Source organism: Penicillium daleae (genome assembly GCF_028827525.1).
Source record: "Penicillium daleae strain IBT 16125 chromosome Unknown utg000008l_segment0_segment0, whole genome shotgun sequence".
NCBI lineage: Eukaryota > Fungi > Ascomycota > Eurotiomycetes > Eurotiales > Aspergillaceae > Penicillium > Penicillium daleae.
The window spans coordinates 6,021,066-6,040,624 of NW_026623156.1; the positions used below are offsets into that span (position 1 = coordinate 6,021,066).

Here is a 19,559-nt window from a genome sequence, read left to right on the forward strand (position 1 = left end):
TTGTGGACCATGATTTGGCCATACTATTTCTATTAATGATGTCTTACTGCAACCACTATCAATTAACTATCCAATAGTTGGTTAATGACGGGTACTATGTGAACTGTGCAGCTCCGACATCTTCATGAACTTGGGAGACGGATCTCACCATTTGGTGATTGGGCCTGTTGATTTGGTTCTTCCAGCTCGTACTAGATGCTACTTTCTTGAGCCAAATTGATTTCGGAGCATGTGTGGCTGGTATTGGGATCTGCCTACTATAAGCATACAATATCTGCTTACGTTCTGAAATCACAACTCTATTTACTTCTATCTCATATATCGCTCTTTGCTATGATGTATTGACTGCTCCTATGCCAGTTTCTTTGCCTTGGAATAAACCAAGTGAGAGATCGGTGCTTTCAGCCATGGAAACTCATGTAAGGTACTGCCCCTCCGCTAACCCCCGTGACATTTACCATGAAAGTCCAACGCCATATACGTCCCGGGTTCTTGCTCCAATTCAGCTTCTTTGGGCTCCTAACTCACCCAAGGGCCTGGTATTGAGGATCTTCAGCAGGAAGTACAGCCTCAGCCTAGATGTAGCACAAATAATTGGCGCAGAGATTTCTGCGAGAAATGAGTTGATAGACTCGACCGTGTTCTCATATTATGTATAGTATCAATTGAACAACTTATCCAGCAAGCCATTCTTTTCTCCTTGATTATCTGCCAAGTAAAGAGCCTCATAAGTGTCAATTTCTTCTTTCAGGCCACCGAGAGATATGTCCGCAGTTCCTGGCCAAACGTATTTTGTCCTAGCGAGCAGCTTCCAGCCAAGTAATGCAATGATGAAAAAGCCTATCATTCCATAGTCCAGGAAGAACCACATCACGTCCCACCCACCCGTTAAAAACAAATCATAACCACCTGCTAGGAGCATGAAGAGTGTGCCACTCATAGCGAAGTAGGAGGTGTAAGGCTGAAAACGCCCTTTATAAGGAAGGCTGTCTCTTGAGATTCCCTGTTTCTTGAGACTTGAGTAAAAGTGGCGGTATGTTACTGCCGTAAAGCCGTAATTTAGCAGTTGGCAACATGTGACAAGGTCGACAAGATATGTCATAACTACTGCCGAGGAGGCGTTGACTTGGAGGAAGGCGAGAAGACAAAATGAGAGAGATACAGCAAGAGCCCAGATTGGGATACCAGCCTTGGTGCACTGCGACAGGAATCGAGGTGCATGACCTTCAATTGACATCCCGTGCAATGTACGGGTCGCGGCGAAGAGCAGACCGTTACCGGCGCTAAATATGGATGTCATGATAAGTGCATTCACAAGGTGAGAGAGGCCATGAATCTTGAGCCGCTCCATTGCAATAACATAGGGTCTAGTCCGTAAGTCAAGGTAGGCTTCGCAACAGGGGGCTCTGAGAGGCCAAAACTTACGATGCAGCACCTGTTCCCGAGCCAGATATGTCACCTCCAAGAATTGCAAGAAGGGTGGTGTCGTTATACGGAATGACAATGCCCATACAAAGAGCGGATCCAACGAAGAACAGAAGGATACGCCAGACAAATGATCGAAAAGCAGGTGGTAGAACTTTTCGTGGAGCCTCGGCCTCGGCAGCTACCATCGAAATGTACTCTGGTCCACAAATTCTGGGAAATCAGCATTTGATCGTCCGGAAAGGAGAGCTAGGAACTCACGAGAAGCTAGCTTGATAGACACATGATAATACTCCAAGGAATCTCCCTGTGTTTCCAGTAGAAAGATGTTCGACAAATGCTCCAGGATCATTCCAATATCTGAAGCCGTAGCGGTCATGCAAAGGGTTTCCTCCCACCATTGTGATGAACGTGAAGAAAAATAGCCCAATCATCAGAATTACCTTGAAAATTGAAAGATAGAACTCTGCGACTCCAAAGTACCGCACGCTGATCATGTTGAGGAGCGCATATAGTACAATCATTGCGACGATAATGGCCTCAACTGGCACCTTGTCCGTCCAAAAGGTGATCATGATGTTCATGGCCACAATCTCGAACGGGACCAGGAATGCCATATTTAGGAAGAAATTCCATGCCATAGCAAATCCCAGTGCCCCATCGACCCACTCGCCACCGAATCGAATGAAAGGGGATGGTACGGGAAGATAGGTCACCATCTCAGCAAAGCACTCGTTCACGGCCCACATCACGGTACCCCATACAATAAAAGCGATGAAAAGACCCGCAGGTCCGCCCTTGGGAAGTGCAGCTCCCATCTGCACATAGAGAGCTGATTGAAGTGTTAGACAACGCTGTGGCAAACCGTATGCACACCTCTAGGCTCGGTTTGCAGTGGTAAGGTGTTCAACTCACATGTACCGATTGCACCGCCGATCGCAAATAGCTGCACCTCTTTACCTCTCAGTTTACGATGCAAGGCCTGAGGCCCAGCATGCCCATGAGCTAAGTTGCCGACTCCAACATCGCTTGTGTCAGAGGGAGGATGGCTATTTGCAGAGGGGAAGCAGGATTGTTTCTCGGGGTCTTTTGTGGTCAACATGTTTTGTTAGTTGATAGATTTTGAAAAGTATCCCACCAACTGTAAGTTTTTTAAAAGAAAAGAAAGCTGTAAATGAGGGAAGAGAGATCCCCCGTCGGTTGATGCAGGGATTAAAGTGCTTTTCTATCCATCTTCCAAGAATCCCCGACGCTGATTCTTGTCTACGAGGCTTTCTTATCAAGCGAATAGGAGTAATTTAGGGTTTAATTTTGTTCAATGACACCCCTCAAAGAGACCTCGAGACCAGTTACCATGCTCTAAGAGATGTTAGTAACTTTCTGTCAAGCTTGGACACTCATTCAGTCAATAAGATGGAGCGAGAGAGTCTGTCCAAACAGATAAGGACAGTTTATCATGTCATCGGAGAGCCCGATAGTGGTTATTTATCTAAAGTCATGGGCTTATCATAAACCATCGGAGGATCGGCTCACCCGACACGTGCAATCCCTGCAAGGCTCCTGCGCGGCTATCATTGCGATTTTGCGGGGTGCAGCAATCGCGCATTAAAGAGTATTAAAACAAAGATATTTATTAATATCAAAAATATGAATTTATGAGTTCATTGTAGTCCTTCGTGACAGAGAAGTGAAGTACCTATAGCCTTGGGGAAGGGCTAGTTGGTGTTCAGTTTACCGTGTGTTCATTCAGAAGTATTTCTTTAGATGCTAGCAGAGACCACACATATCATCTTCTTGAAGCCATGTCTATGGCATAAGAGATTTCCTATTTAAGAAAATAGGGCGAAACAGGAAAGGTGAGGACTTTAGGTGAGTAGTATCGGCCTACGTAGCCATCTCCAATTTTTATGTCAAGGTCGTAGTTCGAGAATTCAAACAAGAGTTGCCTGCAGATATACTCAATCGGTCCAAAGAATCAAAATCCACTGCATTCGCTCCTAAAACTTGAAGTCGCCTTTGCAAATATGTTCCTCGTACTGCAGATGGGGCTGAAACTCGGCAAAAAGGGTCTCCTGCTTGTATATTAGTAATATGTCTTTTTTGAAGATGAATATCAAGCTCGATCGTACCGGAGTGCTTGCCATCTTGAAGTTGTAAGCGGCCTCCTCATCGCTCACGATTTGCTTCTTAAGTTCTGTCCGATCGGCCAACAATTGGACTTTGCAGCTCCTTTCCATCAGGCAGAATAGGAATGCTGCTTCATCAACAGTTTCCCCTACAGTGAGCAGGCCATGATTCATCAATATCACAGCCTTTCCATCGCCCAAACTTTCTGCGATTCGCTGCCCCTCGGATGCCTCGTTGGCAATACCTCCGTAGTTGGAATACACAGAGTGGGCTTTGTAAAAATAACACACGTCCTGATTGATCATTTCCAGGGGCTTTGCAAATGCCGACCAAGCTCGTCCGTGTACCGAGTGCGTGTGGCATATAGCATGCACGTCTTTACGTGATCTATGTACTGCGCTGTGGATCTGAAATCCAGCTGCATTGATCGAGCCAGCCGTATTTCCACCCACCACGTCACCATCGATAGTCACACAAATCATATCGCTTGCCTTTAACATTCCAAAGTGTACACCGAGTGGATTAATCCAAAATCGATCTTCGAACTCGGGATCTCGCACACTGATATGTCCTGAAATTCCTTCTGCGTACCCCTCGCGGGCAAAGACTCGGAAGGCACCTGCCATGTGTTGTAGCTGCCATTTGCGCTTCTCGGTATGGGAATCAATTCTGGGGATACCAGGAAGGGCCTTGCCTCTGTGGGCCATGGCAGCCATAGCATCAACATCTTTGACTTTGGCTGGCAGAATTGTGGCTTGAGAATCCTGGTAAGCGGTTGCTGTAGGAGACATCGCGGCAAGAAGTCGCTCTGTCAAGATATAGTTTCAGAGAGAGGGAAAGAATAGAGTAACCGAGAATCAAGGCCTGTGTGATGACCGCAGTCATAATATCACTCTCATAACTATATACGTGGCCAAGAATCCACATGAAGCGTTATAAATCTTAACACAGCACTGAAGTCCTTCATGCAATTCCATTTCGTAATCGTCTAGTTCTGGCCGGCTCGTCCGAAGTCGGGAGTCCCGATCACAACCCCGCACGGGGGCATCCGCCTGCGTGCGGAGGAAGAGATAAGAAGTTCACCACCGACGCAAACTCTAAGACACTGGATTCGGATCTGCCGATGTTACCAAGTTTGAATAGACAGAGGCGAGACTTGAACAGTGATATTGCAAACGAACTGGCCTGGAGGCGACCTGGCAGCTGGCCTTCTTGAGACATTGCCCAGTACTAGAGCCTCATTTTGATTGGCTCAGACGAAGCTCACAACACCATGGCTGACAGTCTCACAAACAGAGGTAAGTCAAATTTGCCCGTCTGAATGGCCTTACAATCCTGACCTGGCATCCGTAGGCACTGCTCTGTTGTCAAACAACATAGTGGTCATCGCTGGGGCAACGTTCCTAGCATATATTCTGTATCACTTCATCTACCAACCTCTGTACACGAGCCCTCTCGGACAGATTCCAGGCTCGAAGCTGTTCTCAACAACAAAATGGCGGCTTGCACTTGCTGATTACCAAGGAATCCGGACGCAAACCATCCACTCATTGCATAGACAATACGGTACAGTTGTGCGCATCGGTCCCAATGAAGTATCCTTCTCTTCTCTAAGCGCATTGAAAACGATCTATGGAGCCGGATCTGGCTTTGAAAGAACAGTGTTCTATCGGATGTTCGATGCTTATGGACGCCAGAACCTCTTTACCTTCGCTGGAACCAAACAGCATGCCGAGAGAAAGAAACTACTTGCCCATGCCTACTCAAAGAGTGTGATACTTTCACCCAACGCGATAGCAAGACCCTTGATAGAGAAGAATGTCAGTAGCTACCTGGAGCTTCTGGAACGCGAGAAAGATGTGGCCGAGGAGATATTCCAAAGTCTACATTGGTTTAGCCTGGACAGCATCACCGGGTTCCTCTACGGCGACAACTATGGCGGAACACATGCAGTCGCGGGGAATAGAGAACATAGGCAACTTATTGGCGATATTATTGATCCCAGCAGACGAAAGTTGAGCTGGTATGCTACACATCTGAAGAGGTACACAAAGTGGCTTTATACCCGAACCGGAATGATGGAGAAACTTGTCACCAGCATGGGATTATTGCCGATGGAAAAGCCGGCCACGTACACTGGCATTCGAGCACACGCGCTCCAGTCATGGACCGCTTTCGAGGCCGCCGCCGTTGAAAGTCCCCCATCTCAAGAATATGCCATTATCGAAAAGCTTTGGAAACAGAACAAATCAGGTAAAGGGACACGTCTTGATGGGCTTGACATGGCTTCGGAGTTGGCGGATCATTTCCTTGCTGGCATAGACACCACTAGCGACACGCTGATGTTCACGATTTGGGCCCTTTCTCGAGAAGAAAATCGAGCATACCAAGATAAATTGATTGACGAGGTCGACAAAATTCTCGACATTGACTGCAATGACGACGGCAACCCGACTGCAGAAGCCGTGGACAAACTTCCATACCTTGATGCCGTCATCAAGGAGACCCTTAGACTCTATGCACCTCTGCCAGCTTCGGAGCCGCGGTCGCTCCCTATTGACGCAGCGATTGACGGATATTTAATTCCTGCAGGAACAGTTGTGAGCATGTCGCCATATACACTCCACCGAAACCCAGAAGTGTTTCCAGAGCCTCTGAAGTTCAAGCCTGAACGGTGGATAGGCGAGTGTGGTGATTTGGCCGAGATGAAGAAATGGTTCTGGGCATTTTCAAGTGGAGGTCGTATGTGCATTGGACTTCAGTGAGTTTTGAATCCAACCAAAATTCTCTCGTTGTTTATCTAATGGGGAGAATTAGTCTTGCGATGGCGGAAATGACGACCTTGCTTGCAGCGATCTATAGGCGTTATTCCACAAGTGAGTATAAGCGGCAAAGAGGAACAGGACCTGTCATCACAAGCCGATTTGAAGTATTCTACGATGAGACTCTTCCAAAAGCAGAGGTGAGTATAGCCACCGTCTCCACCATGGATACACTATTTTGAGAACTGATTCATTTTACATTATGCCAGGAACACGAATGTTTTATCAACTTTGAGAAAAGGCATAGCACGAAAACGACATAGTGGGATGGACTGATGCTGCTTGTGAACATATCAATATTCTTCGACTGTGTTCAGTCCTTTTCACACCAGCGTTGGGTGATATCGAATTTTTGTATGCCACTCTCCGTGCGGGAACAGAGGTTTCTATTCATGAGGTAGTCACTAGTACCTTGCTCGGGTGTCTTATCTATATAATTCTAGTACCAGACCCTCTTGCATGCCACCTTAATAGACACAAGCTAGGAAAAAGAATCTATCCAAATTCACGCCACCCGATTGATCATTTCCCCATTGCACCACCCCTCAACCGTTGCCTTAACCCCGGCTTGAAGATTGCCCAAAGTCCTCTCCGCAAACCAAGCAAGATGTGGACTCAACACCAGGTTCAACCCATCTGCCTCCAGCAAAGGCGACCCGCCCCTACCTACGGGCTCATTCGCATAAACATCCATCCCTGCCCCAAAGATCTGACTCTCCCTCAACGCTCTAACTAGCGCATCCTCATCCACTATCCCGCCACGGGCAACGTTGATCAGCACAGCCTGGCACGGCATCATCCGCAGTTCCTCGGTTGAAATCATATTCACTGTCTCGGGCGTCCTTGGCAGACAAAGGATTAGCACGGTCGATCGTCGAAGGGCCTCTTCGAAGGAAACCCGATCCGCTCGTGGACTTTGGCCCCGTCGCTCGGCTATAATAACTTTCATCCCCAGAGCCATCGCTAATGTCTGGATTCGTTGGCCAAGCGCCCCATACCCGATGATCCCGACCGTCTCTTCACTGCATAGCAAGGGGGCATTGCCATCCGCAGTTCGCAGTCGTGGATGTAGAGATCCCTTAGATTTCCATTCCGTCTCGCCCTCTTCTGGTACAGTCGTCACGGCATTGGTTAATTGAGCCAAATTTCTCCGCGTCGCAAAATACAAGCCGATCGCGTGCTCGCTGACGCTGTCGATGTTCGTACTGGGACAATTGCATACTGGAATTCCGCGGGCTTTAGCGGCCTCTTTGTCGACACAATCTGTTCCGGATGCTAGGACCACGATCAAGCGGAGATTTGGAGTGTTTTCAATGCTTAGAGTCTCGGCAGACAGCCGGAGTGTAGTCGTTATCACTATTGTGGCATCTTTGACCCGTGCGTTAAGTTCTGAGGGTGTGGTCCAGAGGTGGATAGATTTGGTGTGCGGGCCTGGAAGGTCGAAATCGGGTATTGGACAGTGAATTGCTTCGAGGACCACGATGTGGTGCTTTGTTTGTTCTGTTGACATTGTACTGTATATGGTTGGGTGATGGATGAAAGGGATGGAGGGGCAAAGATGAACGAGAGGGGGAGAATTGGAGGCAAGGCTTGATTTGGATACTGATGCACTTTCTAAAGATCGTAATTTGCCCCGTTCTTAACCGAGGTGATTCATAATGGGATCCACTTCAGAGTGTTGAAGTACGATTCTCGAGGATAAGCGTCAGTTTCATCCTTCGGTGAGAGTCCTATCTACTCGCATACGTGCCGAGGTGGCCGAGCGGGTGGATTATTCCTCGCCGAAACTCCTGCGAAACATCTAGGGTCAACTTAAATGTGAATCAATATTTTCCTTCAATTGAATTTGAATACGCTTCATCGTATAATTGCTCATCCCAGTTCCACGTACCCCTCGAGGAGTGTCTGCTTATCTTCACAGACCCCCACTTGCCAAATCCTTGCCTATCTGACTGTAAATGTCACCGAAAGGGCGTGCGGGGTATATTATGCAAGGAGTAAAAACGTCGAGGCTTCTATATACACCACAATTAACAGTTGGAGTGGGAGGCCTTGTTTTGACCTGTTCCCTCTGGAGATCTATGAAATTCCAAATCCCATTTACAAATACAAAAGTCAAGATTGTTTCTTCGCGCCTTATGGTACGAAGAATCACATATCCCCCGACTCATTCACCAGAAGCGGGGTGTATCTTCTCCGTAGAGCCTATAACGCTTATCTGCCATGTTTCCAATTCGCCAATATCTTTCCTTTTCAAATCTAACATGATTCACATGTGGGCTCCCCACAAATTCTTTTGTCGTCACATATCTCGATGCATGCTCGATCCCACAGGCTGACATGTTTGCAATCGCAATATTGGCATGCTGAATCACTTGATCCACGGGGATCATATCATCCATAGGACCGTATATATAGGTCCTCGGAATCGGGTATGCAGCAATTTGACCTTCAGTAGAAACCCTCCGCTCAAGGAACGCATCATTTGTGCTGTTCAGCCGGGTGTAGAGCTTCGTAGCTACATGGGTCGTAAGACCTGTTTTCTCAAAGGCGATCGATAATCCAATAATACCATAGGCCACGACTCTTACCATCGAGGTAATCAGTATATTCTTAGAGGGTGAGCCCAACGCAAGCGCGTTGGCCATTGGCCCGAAGATGGGCATGCTGGGGCAGGAGTCGAAAATGATCGATGTCACTGGCAGCGTGAATGGCGGATAATTGTTTCTGCAGGCCTCGGCCAACTGGACAGCAGAATGTGAGCCAGTATTGGAAAATAGATGAAGGAGAACTCGCAGGTCGGGCGTTGAGTCGATGCATTCCCGCAGCATGTTGGCGGCAGGCTGAAACCATTGCATCTGGGAAGCATCTGACTTCCATATAATGTTTGCAACAGAGTTGTAGATCAGGAGAATTTTGGCAGTTGGGTAGAGCGACTGATGTTCTGAAATGTATTTTGCAACATGCCTGGCCTGGGCGAATCCCCAGGCGCAGATAATAATCACGTCTGGGCTTGAATGTACCCGTGTATATTTCTTAGCTCGAGAACCTTGTTCGAAAGCAGAGTAAAGGAATACTCCCTGACTCAGCTGCCTGAAGCCGATGTCGTCGAGAATTGTCCAGTCCGATGGCATCGTAATTGATATGTTCGTGTTGACAAGCCAAGGAAGCATTCAATAGTCACTAGAGTCAAGCGAGTGATAGGGAGTTTAGCTAGATGCTAAATCCTTATAAATCTACAGAAAATTAGACGATTGTAAAGTAGTGTAAGATATATGCGGTACGGCGGCGTACTCACGAAGCTCCTACCACGCTAGAAGCACGAGGAGTTCGTTAGGATGCTACGCATAGAAGATATACAGAACCTGATTGAGGTGTAAATAAGAAAAGAGAGGCCTGCTGCAAGGAATTAGCGATTGATTCGATTGAATTCAACATTGGCGAAGATATTCAACACTCGCTAAATCGCTGAGGGGGTGTGACGAAGCAGCAGTAGTAGTGGATACCCGGAGAAAGGAGATAACTAGTTACTAGTTAACGTAGTTCCCAGCCACCCTGGCCACCCCATCAGAAAACGCGTCAACCTACCAACCTACCAACTTCAACCAACTACCATGCCACCAATTCGCTCTAAATCCTTACAGAAATCGGCCAATCAAGAGGGCAAGATCTTATTAGCCCTTGATGATATTAAAAATGGCCGTGTCAAATCTATTCGCGCAGCAGCAAAGCTATACGAAATTCCACGCAGTACCCTACAAACGCGTGCATGTGGTGTAGTCTCTATCGCAGAGAGACGTAACCCTAGCCATAAACTGACCTAATTGGAAGAGGATCCGCTTGTTGATTGGATTATCTCTATGGATTCGCGTGGAGCAGCCCCTCGGCCAGCTACTATAGCCGAAATGGCTAATATCCTACTAGGTACACGCGGTAGCTACCCTCCGCCTACAGTTGGCAAGAATTGGCTATCAGCCTTTATAAATCGACGCGAAGAGATTCGATCACGCTTCTCTAGGCGATACGACTACCAGCGCGTACTAAATGAAGACCCAAAATCGCTACGAGGGTAGTTTACTACCGTACAACGCGCTATCGATAAGAACGGTATATAATTGGAGGATATCTACAACTTTGACGAGACCGGATTTGTAATGGGCCTTATATCTGCGCAGAAGGTGGTTACGCGAGCTGAATACTACGGTCGGCGATTGATACTACAGCCAGGAAATCGCGAATAGGTTACTCCTATCGAAGCAATTTGCGCAGATAGCTATTCGCTACTGCTATGTGTGGTTTTCAAAGGCAAAGTTGCTATTGCGGGTTAGTTTGATAACCTACTAAAAGATTAGCGATTTGAGGTCTCGAATAACGGCTGGACTACCGATGAGATTGGCCTACGCTAGCTAGAGAAGCTATTTATCCTATCAACGAATTCGCGTGTACGTAGCCGCTTTCGGCTACTAATTCTTGATGGCTATAGTAGCCACCTTACGCCCCAATTCGACCGATTATACGCAGAAAACGATATTATACCTCTTTGTATGCCTACGCATTCGTCACATCTACTACAACTACTAGATGTTAGCTGTTTTGTAGTGCTAAAGCGCGCGTACGGTCGCTTCGTAAGCGATCTTGCGCGTAGAGGATATAATCATATCGATAAATTCGATTTCCTAGAAGACTACCAACGCGCGCGGCAGGAAGCCTACCAATCAAGCACTATTCAAAATAGCTTCGCAGCTAGTGGCCTAGTGCCAATCTATACAGAAAGAGTGCTCTCGAAGCTTAATATCTCTCTACGAACTCCGTCACCACCAAACAGCCAGCCAAGCAGCCCATCTAGCCAATTTACACCAAAAACGCCCAGAACTATCGTTCAGCTACAAAAGCAATCTTCAATGCTGATAGATCTACTACATCAGCGGTCACAAAGCCCTCCGAGCCCAATCAAAACCATGCTAGATCAGATTATCAAGGGCACTGCACTATCGCTACAAAACGCTACATTACTCGCGCAAGATAATGCGAATCTACGCGCAGCCAATGAGAAGATCGTCAAGAAGCGCAATCGGTCGCATAAGCAAATACCCTGCGAAGAGGGTTTGACCGTTGAAGAGGGCTACAGCTAGTTGCGCAGCTAGATTTGCGAGAAGAAGCACCGGTGGTAGAATCGCATACGCAGGGCGAATTACCTATTCAGGCAAATCGGCCGGCTACTAGGGCTCCGCCTAGGTGTAGTGGGTGCTGGGAGATTGGCCATAAGATCAACCGTTGTAAGAATCGTCAGCAGTAGTAAATTCAATGCGTTTTGATGGAGATAATTGATTTTGAAATTTTCTAATGGGGTAGGGTGGCCAGGGTGGCTGGGAACTACGTTAACTAGTTATGCACCTATAACTACCGCCCGCCATCCTATATTTATTTACATGATTGCGTCAGCTATCTCCGCTACGAGTATGCCTACGGTGCAGCACGTATGTCTGTCAAACTGTCCTTAAATGCCTGCAGGGATAATTAAGGCTAGTGTGTTACTCGAACGCGTCGGGTATCGCGTGAAGTAGGCTAATTTATATCGATGCTAGTTGGTCTAAGGTTTTTGTTGTCCTCGATTAAGCTTCCCGTTCTTCGGTGGACAAAATCTAACAGTCCTTACGCATTTACTAAAGAAGAATGAGGAATAGTCGAAAGGAGTCAACTCGTCTAGGCCCTTGATTCTGCGCTGACCATAGAAAATTGTGGGGTCAAGATCGCCCAAATTGCTGATAATGCTCTTGCCAAGTACGGATATGACATTTAAGCCCCGAGAAGCTAGAAATATGGCATTCGTGACTCAACATATCACACTCCGGCTTCAGCAAATTTTCGATGCTTGGGTGGAACATAAGCGCAAAGACATGGATGTTGAAACCGGTATATGGTTCTTCATTGTGAGTTACATGGACGCCTGGTTGCTTCGTGAAGTCTGTCCTGAGCTACGTGATGCCCGTTGAGACGATATCTACCCAGCAATTGCATCATTTACACGCGAACCTCTCCGCTAAACCGATAGCGAATACCAGGAGCCGGTTGGTGGCGGTGTGTACCAAGTTGCTTCCTTTACTGACTATAGTGCTAGCCCTTTTATCTTGAACGAGCAAAACGAGGCGCGCTTCTAAGGGAGACTTGATTGAGGTCTTCTTGCTTATCTTTGGCCGGAAATGATAACGACCTACATGCACGTCCTTTCACAACACATATATAGCAAACTTTTCCTCCCTATGAAGTTTGAAATGCGTCCTGGCCTCTTATACTTGTAGGCCCCATCTCTTACTCTTCTCCTCCCCCTGCTTCTGAGGGGCCGTTGAGATTTCGTACATAAAAACAGCCTCCTGTTTACCTCGAACGCAGACGGCAAAACTATACTTGGAGCTAAGGGTCAGAAGGAGATCCTCTGCCGTTGCTCTGTCCTCTGGTCGCTAACGTAGTATTTTCGAGATGAAACCCATAAACATCCGCTTCTTGTCTCCTTCGGTGACGATAAGTTTATTTTCAAGTCCTCGCGTAATGAGATTAGGAAATTTGAATTAACCTAATTAGCAATTAGCAAGACTATCTCCGGTAAATCTAACATTATAGGAAGTACCGTCGTCATTAAAATATCGCGAATACTAATTCCTTCGCTTCAGAAAATCTTATAGGGGAGGACTAATCAAGGAAATGATAGCCGCTAAATGTTTCTCTGCAATAAACGACGAGTCCGATGATGATTTGGGATAATCAAAAGGGCTAACCCTACACAAGAGTTCCTAGATCTATTCAGAGTGTTAGCTTAGGTAGAAACTGCATTTATTAGACCTTACTAATGCACCTAAATTCTATATATTAGCGCTATAATCCTAGCCTGCTCCGAGAATAACTTTAGGGGCTCGGAAACCATTCGGTTGAATAGTGTGTTTATAAGGAGACTTACTCCCGTTAACAGAAAGACTAAAGTTAGTGATTACTAGCCTTCTAAGATTTTCTATATTAAGGCCGAAATCATTCCTTGAAAGGTATATTATTCTATCCCGGGAATGCTTCTGTGGCAAAGGGTTTTTAATCTTATCCCGAGCGATGTTACCGAGTATAGACTGGTTCCGAAGGGCTATAAGGATATTGTCGGACTTTAGATCTATTTAGATTTAATATTCAAAAACAGAAGGGGAGTTTAGATAGTTAAACTGACCGGTATAAATAATATAAGACTAGGTATAGAGGTAATAAAGACCTTTCGTGATTATCCGAACTATCGGCCTAAGAATATCGGAAGGAAGGACGCTCCTAGCGAAACGTTCTTTTAATATCTATAGAGGTTCGCGGAGAGGATCGAATACTAAGTAGATATGGTTACTATACGGTCCTGGCAAGTGGAATAAGTTAAGTGCGGACAAAATAGCGCCCTTCGTAGGTTAGATTCCCTTAAGTTATACGCTGTGTGATTCGTAGCTCCTTTTCGGTATACTCTTTTAATACGTAATTATGTGTATTAATCTTTATCGCGACGTAATATAGACAGAGCTAGCGCTACCTAGTAAGTTAGAGGGAATATAAGATATATTAGTGTAGATATACTAGTAGAGATCCATTGCGAGCTAAACTGTCGAACTGATACTCTAGCTAAGTTTAGCAGCTATCTACTACCTATCGACAAGTATCGTATAGAGTTGCACTGGATAGAAATTTTTAGGGTTGTAATGAGGAGCGCGCTCCTCCTTAACAGGCTGAGAGACACGGAGGATATTAGGCGGGTTAGAAGGGGCTTTGTACGGGCTTGTCCTTAAACACCTCAAGAAGGACATCTTATATAGTTTGAGTCCTACTGTCATTGTCTCGTAAGTCAAGTGGATTTCGCGATAAAGTCATGGGGTTAAATAGAGAGACTATGCACGGACCAGTTAGTTAGCCGGAATGTGGGCCTAAGGAAATTGTTAACACAACACACGTAGTATGCTTGATGAGGCTCTTGGATAACGTGCTTTGCCTTCTCCGATGGACAACGAATCTAGCAAGAGGCTTGCAAGGGCTTACGATAAGCAGTGGCTCTAAATCTCCAAAATAATTGGCAGCTCTGATACTATGTCCTCCTATCGATTCTTCGCTCTTCGTTATTCGAAAGTCACAAGAAGAGGAATATAGGAATATATATAATGTTCTGCAGAGACGTAAGGCAGACTGTTTTAAATTTCAAGCACAAACTAAGAGTTGTATTGAGATGTAGATGGCCAAGACAGGAGCGTAAACTACTTGAGCAGACTTTCCCATCGAACAAGACATCCTCTAGTCCTTCTTATTATATGGCTCCTGTGAGTAGCTCAATTCGCCGTCGTGATACCAATGACCTGACGTGAGGCGGGCACCATCCTTGGTAAAGATTTGTCCGGATACCCTCCTCTTTTGATCCTTGAGTGAAACATGCTCGGTACTACTAAGTATTGTTAGTACTATCTATGCCCTGATGGGCAACGAGAGCATAACCAACGCTAGTTCAACTTTCTCGGCTCTTTCATTGAGCTTCGGGTTGTCTTTGATGCCTTCGCAATCATTTCGTTATATTTTGGAATTGCTTCGGTTCCTTTCTAGATGATCCGGAGAAGGCTTCGAGCAGTTGTCGAAAATGCGCGCGACATAACTGAGCCAGATCTGATTCTTTATCAGTAACTACTTTGTTGTATCCCACCGGAGAGAAAGGGAAAAACAGACACTAAGGGGAAAAAAAAAATCGTTTCTTCTTATATCGAATTAAAAAAAGGTAAACCAAGAAGGACAGGCTTTGGCCCTGTGTAAGGCGACAGCCAGTTTCATGGAGAATCTACTTGCGAAAGCAATTGTTGTGTTAGTAGGCATACGCGGCATTTATGTGATGGCCTCCTAATGTTGAAAAGCATACACATTCAATTATCTACAATGAAAATGATCTGTTTCCGCCCGAGACAGATGATATGAAGGTACAAACAAAGCAAACATGAGTGGCGCCTCTTCGGCTGGCGAATGAGATAGCTTCAACAACGGCCTCAAAGCGAACATATCTATACTGTCTCATACGGACCGGATAATGTCTGACAAAAAGATACCAATACAGAATCGACTGTAAATCAGTTGAGGATGGGGCGCATCTTCTTCGTCCGGCGACCGTAAAGGGACATTTTCCTCACTACGACTCCGCTAAAATGCGATATTTCCATTCCTGGCTTCAGAGGATACCCAGGTCTTTTAAAAGTATGAATCGGTGGGCGTTTTACCCCAAACCCACTCGATTTGTCTCCAGAATCATAATGTAAAACACGCACCCCCGCTTTTGACTACTCTCAACACTATGGTGCGAAGTGAGCTATACAAACAGATATTAAGGCTTTGAATATTATTTTTTTTGGAATAATCGCCGAATACCCTAAATTTCTCCTTGGATGCCTAGCATGGAAACCAAATACTCAAAATTACAGGCTCGGGCTACGTAAATTAAGCAAGTCACAAGCTTCCTAGGTTTGCCCTGTGTTTGTGCACCCACAGGTCTCCCGAGGCCTAACTGAGCCACATAATGCTGACGGACCCTACTACCACTGTCAGTAGGAGCAGAGTGGGAGACGTGAGGTGGTGGGAGCCACTGAATCGCTCAAATGAAAGGACAGGTTGACCAGGTTGCCTGATAGAAGGGATCTGTGAGGAATTAACGCGATCAAAATCTCCATCGAAGGTGCAATCAAAGTTGACGATGATTGGATCGGCCCCGGTTTCATATAACCAGCCGGTGGTGAAGTTGCCTGAGATTTCCAAATGGAGAGTCGTGTTTGTGATAGACCCACTGACGAATGTACCAACTGGTAATTTCGCTTTATCTTCCTCATATGTGAGTTTGATTTCATCGGAACAAATATCAGCGGGTATATGAACGAAGTCTTTCCCATAGACGTCAAAGAAGCCTGGATCAGGATCGCTGCCACTGTGGGTGGCGTTGAATGCAACCCTTGACGGATCCTGTGGATCGGGCCAGACCTTCAAAGAAGCTGTGTCTTTGAATTGGTCTGGTGCATCTATCAGGCTTGGTGGCGCAGTTATGGACACAGCAAACATGTGTGTCGTGTGCAGAGACACCGGATACAATGGATCTTTCAGAGAGCTGCATGGGATCCGATAGATGTCACTCAGCGGCTCCTCACTTAATAGGCTGTCGAAATTGAGGATAAAGGGGTTGGTCAGCCCTGTTATGTTCGGTAGTTGTGGTCCGACCCATGCAACAGCAAGCATTCGCCGAGAGGCCGAGGGGCAGCTTGGCCCGAACTCGCCGGAGTTGGGCGTCTGGAATGTCATGTTGTAGGAACCTATTCCTTGAAAGTAGGACCCAGCATAATCCTTATAATGCGGAGTGCCTGTAATATTTCGAACATAAGAGGCCAGTGGACTGTCGGTGAGCTTGGGATCGCAGGTAGATTCGTCGCCATCAGCTAGTGACAGTAATGTGAGCAATGATGAGAGAACCGGAAGACATCTGTGGAGCCATAACATCCTGAAGGTATTGCTGGGTTATCAAGGCTCGGTACAAGAGCTTCAAAGCCCTTTTGAAAGCGGTGACAGAAAATGTGCAGCGAGGAAAATTAGTGCGAGAAGACCTGAATATATGCGGTCTGTGATACGAGACGGGTATGCGCACGAGCACGGCTATACGAGGGTGGCTGCCATGGGGGTACTGGCCGATCAGATAACATCACGGAATAGAGGCACGAAGGAGTCTGGAGGGGCAAAGCCCAGGGAGGGTAAAAGTCACTGGAGATTGGTGGTAATACACAGTATAGACCCGAGCGTGGTGGTAAAAAGATGGACAAGGCGCAGAGAACGAAGCAATCAAAGAAGTTAGAACCCTGAAGCCAAGACATGCCAAGTCCAACAACAACAATAGGCAGGAACAGGGGTGAACAGGGGCGAATGGACTGAGCGCGTGGCAGTACGATAGTTCAGCTACTTCTTTTTGCACTGTCGTGGACGTACTCCGTCCATCCATGTTGACTACAGTGGCACCGCAAAAGTTTCCGACCACCCTCTTTACCGCCTGATATATACCGCCTTTATTGGAAATTTTGAACCATAAGAAAAACATATCAAAACTAGAGAATTCGATTTCTTCTATTCAATCCTCCCAAATGAGACGTGCAATTGGAGTTCGAGACAGTTTTTCCCAAAATTTAGGGAAACTAGTGGAAATCTCGAAGTGTTTATGTCCGGCAGAATGTTATGTAAGCAGAAGGTGGTCGGAACTTTTGCGGTGCCACTGTAGACTGGGGGCGGAGGCTGTAAGCCCTGAAACGATGTGGCAATTGTGGCAGTATTGAAAGTTGAGGTACTCCGTACATGCAGCCACTCAGAAACGAACGCCTTATTAAACAAATGGATGTCAGATTGATGAATACCAATGCATATTCTATGTGCAGTCCGGCTATGCCCACCCTCCCACCCAATCTCCACGCAAATTCGATAAAGACATAGAATCAAAACACCATAAACATGCCCCTAAAAAAATGCAAATATCGCTTGCTGGACCCAAAGGGCTAATGCTCGTTCTCCATTTAAGCCAGCGACCGTGTTAGAAGATGATTCGATCTCAATCATCCAACAGTCATACAACCCCACAGAAACTATTTCCCCGAACGACGACGACAACGAAGAAACCCTAAGAATCTGCCCGGATGGTATGTGGATCACTTGGAACTCGGAAAATTTGCTATGGTTACCACCGGAGTACCGCCCACGTGCTTCTGTCGTGTCATTATCAACAATATGTCTTGGTTGTCCTTCAGGACGAGTGCTATTGTTTACGTTTGATTCCTCGAATCTATTGCATGTCCTTACCGGGCGCTGAATCTCTTTAAATAAAGCATATCCCCGGAATGACATCTATTACACTCTTATATGTTAACGTTCTTCTCGCCTCAATACTGATGTCTTGAGAGTGCCAGTGGAGGGATGAAATGATTGAAGGTGAGTATTCGTGAAGGCGTCAGGGAACAAGACTACTGGAAGGGCCAGGGCTGAGGTTTTGAATGTGGTTGTTTGAACCTCGAACTTCATAGTCTTCTTGAACTTAGGGAGAAGGCCCTTGGCCACAGGATAGTGGGGAACTTGTAGTTCTCTGGAAGGCTGATTGGAGACGGCTATTCGGCGGTTTGAAACTGCGGCCCTTGAGCCTTCTAGTTTCGTCTGTTTTTGTGCATCGAAAGGTCAGAGCGAATGTGGAAGAGGAATTTAGAGCAGAACGCCCCCAACATACCTAAAGGAAGCACACATGGCAACAGCTGGCCACGACACGCAGGAATTTCCACTTGCGTTACACGCAGGGTCGTGGTGTCGTGGTGTCGACGTCCTACAATACCGTCGAGGAATACGGATAGTTGGGCAATTGTAAAGCCATTGGATGATAGATGTCCGGTACGTTGTCTAGCTCTTTATTATTTATCAACTTCCATTTAATATGGGGTTTCCAGATCTTCAACCACTCTTGCAAAGCCTCCTGAAAACAGGTAGGTCCTCTGAGTAGGTGGGAATGCCTGTGAAATCAGAGATCGTGGAGACGGGCTTGCTCGTCTCCAGGAATACAGGAACCGTGCCCGGGAACGCTGCCATGCGCTCCCGACACGTCTGAGTTCCTGGAACTTAATGCTAAAGCCCCCAGGAACAGATACTTTGTTACGAGGAACTTTGGTTGATTGATTGATTGATTGAATGATTTATTCTAGACTCGTACAAAATATTCCTCGACGGCAGACTGAACCTTAAGCCAGAGGGATCTTTCATCGTCGAGGCGAGTTAATATCGCAAAGTATGATGATTGGCATGCGTAGCGACGGCTCCAGAAGCAGCCTACCTTCTGCAGATGTACTTTCAAAATTAGAATGTATTAGACCACTGGCCCTTTTCTTATTTATTCATCGAGTTGTCTTGCCTATTGGAAAAGCACACGTTCACCATGAGACGAAAGATTCATTCAAGAGAACAGGCTATCTATATTTCTGGTTATGCTGCTCAACCGCTTGCGCCCACTTCATGATGCGCCTGGCTTCCATCATAATGTGTAAAATGCTCCATGAGTTTCTCTATTATCTGCGCCTCTTCGAAGCTGTCTGCTTTACCCTTCTTGTGAGGATACTCAAAAGCGGGAATCACTTGTATACCTGAGAC

At 46.3% G+C, this 19,559-nt stretch overlaps 6 protein-coding genes across 6 annotated transcripts; 1 reads left to right on the top strand and 5 right to left on the bottom strand.

Annotated features, from left to right (window-relative positions):
• Positions 1-661: 661 nt before the first annotated feature.
• N7458_010660 (uncharacterized protein) lies at positions 662-2,527 on the bottom strand (the record flags this gene model as incomplete). Its single annotated transcript, XM_056914042.1, has 4 exons — positions 662-1,367; positions 1,426-1,638; positions 1,687-2,257; positions 2,341-2,527. 4 exons carry the CDS (start codon positions 2,525-2,527, stop codon positions 662-664), a joined length of 1,677 nt encoding a protein of 558 aa, XP_056762891.1.
• Positions 2,528-3,422: 895 nt separating this feature from the next.
• On the bottom strand, positions 3,423-4,343 carry N7458_010661 (uncharacterized protein; the record flags this gene model as incomplete). The annotated part of the gene is made up of 1 exon (XM_056914043.1): positions 3,423-4,343. The coding sequence occupies one exon, from the start codon at positions 4,341-4,343 to the stop codon at positions 3,423-3,425; it is 921 nt and encodes a 306-aa protein (XP_056762892.1).
• A 482-nt stretch (positions 4,344-4,825) lies between these two features.
• Positions 4,826-6,637, top strand: N7458_010662 (cytochrome P450; the record flags this gene model as incomplete). Its single annotated transcript, XM_056914044.1, has 4 exons — positions 4,826-4,850; positions 4,906-6,313; positions 6,370-6,514; positions 6,584-6,637. 4 exons carry the CDS (start codon positions 4,826-4,828, stop codon positions 6,635-6,637), a joined length of 1,632 nt encoding a protein of 543 aa, XP_056762893.1.
• Positions 6,638-6,879: 242 nt separating this feature from the next.
• N7458_010663 (D-isomer specific 2-hydroxyacid dehydrogenase family protein) lies at positions 6,880-7,884 on the bottom strand (the record flags this gene model as incomplete). Its single annotated transcript, XM_056914045.1, has 1 exon — positions 6,880-7,884. The coding sequence occupies one exon, from the start codon at positions 7,882-7,884 to the stop codon at positions 6,880-6,882; it is 1,005 nt and encodes a 334-aa protein (XP_056762894.1).
• Positions 7,885-8,545: 661 nt separating this feature from the next.
• Positions 8,546-9,508, bottom strand: N7458_010664 (uncharacterized protein; the record flags this gene model as incomplete). The annotated part of the gene is made up of 1 exon (XM_056914046.1): positions 8,546-9,508. The coding sequence occupies one exon, from the start codon at positions 9,506-9,508 to the stop codon at positions 8,546-8,548; it is 963 nt and encodes a 320-aa protein (XP_056762895.1).
• Positions 9,509-15,914: 6,406 nt separating this feature from the next.
• Positions 15,915-16,700, bottom strand: N7458_010665 (uncharacterized protein; the record flags this gene model as incomplete). The annotated part of the gene is made up of 1 exon (XM_056914047.1): positions 15,915-16,700. The coding sequence occupies one exon, from the start codon at positions 16,698-16,700 to the stop codon at positions 15,915-15,917; it is 786 nt and encodes a 261-aa protein (XP_056762896.1).
• Between the last annotated feature and the right edge of the window lie 2,859 nt (positions 16,701-19,559).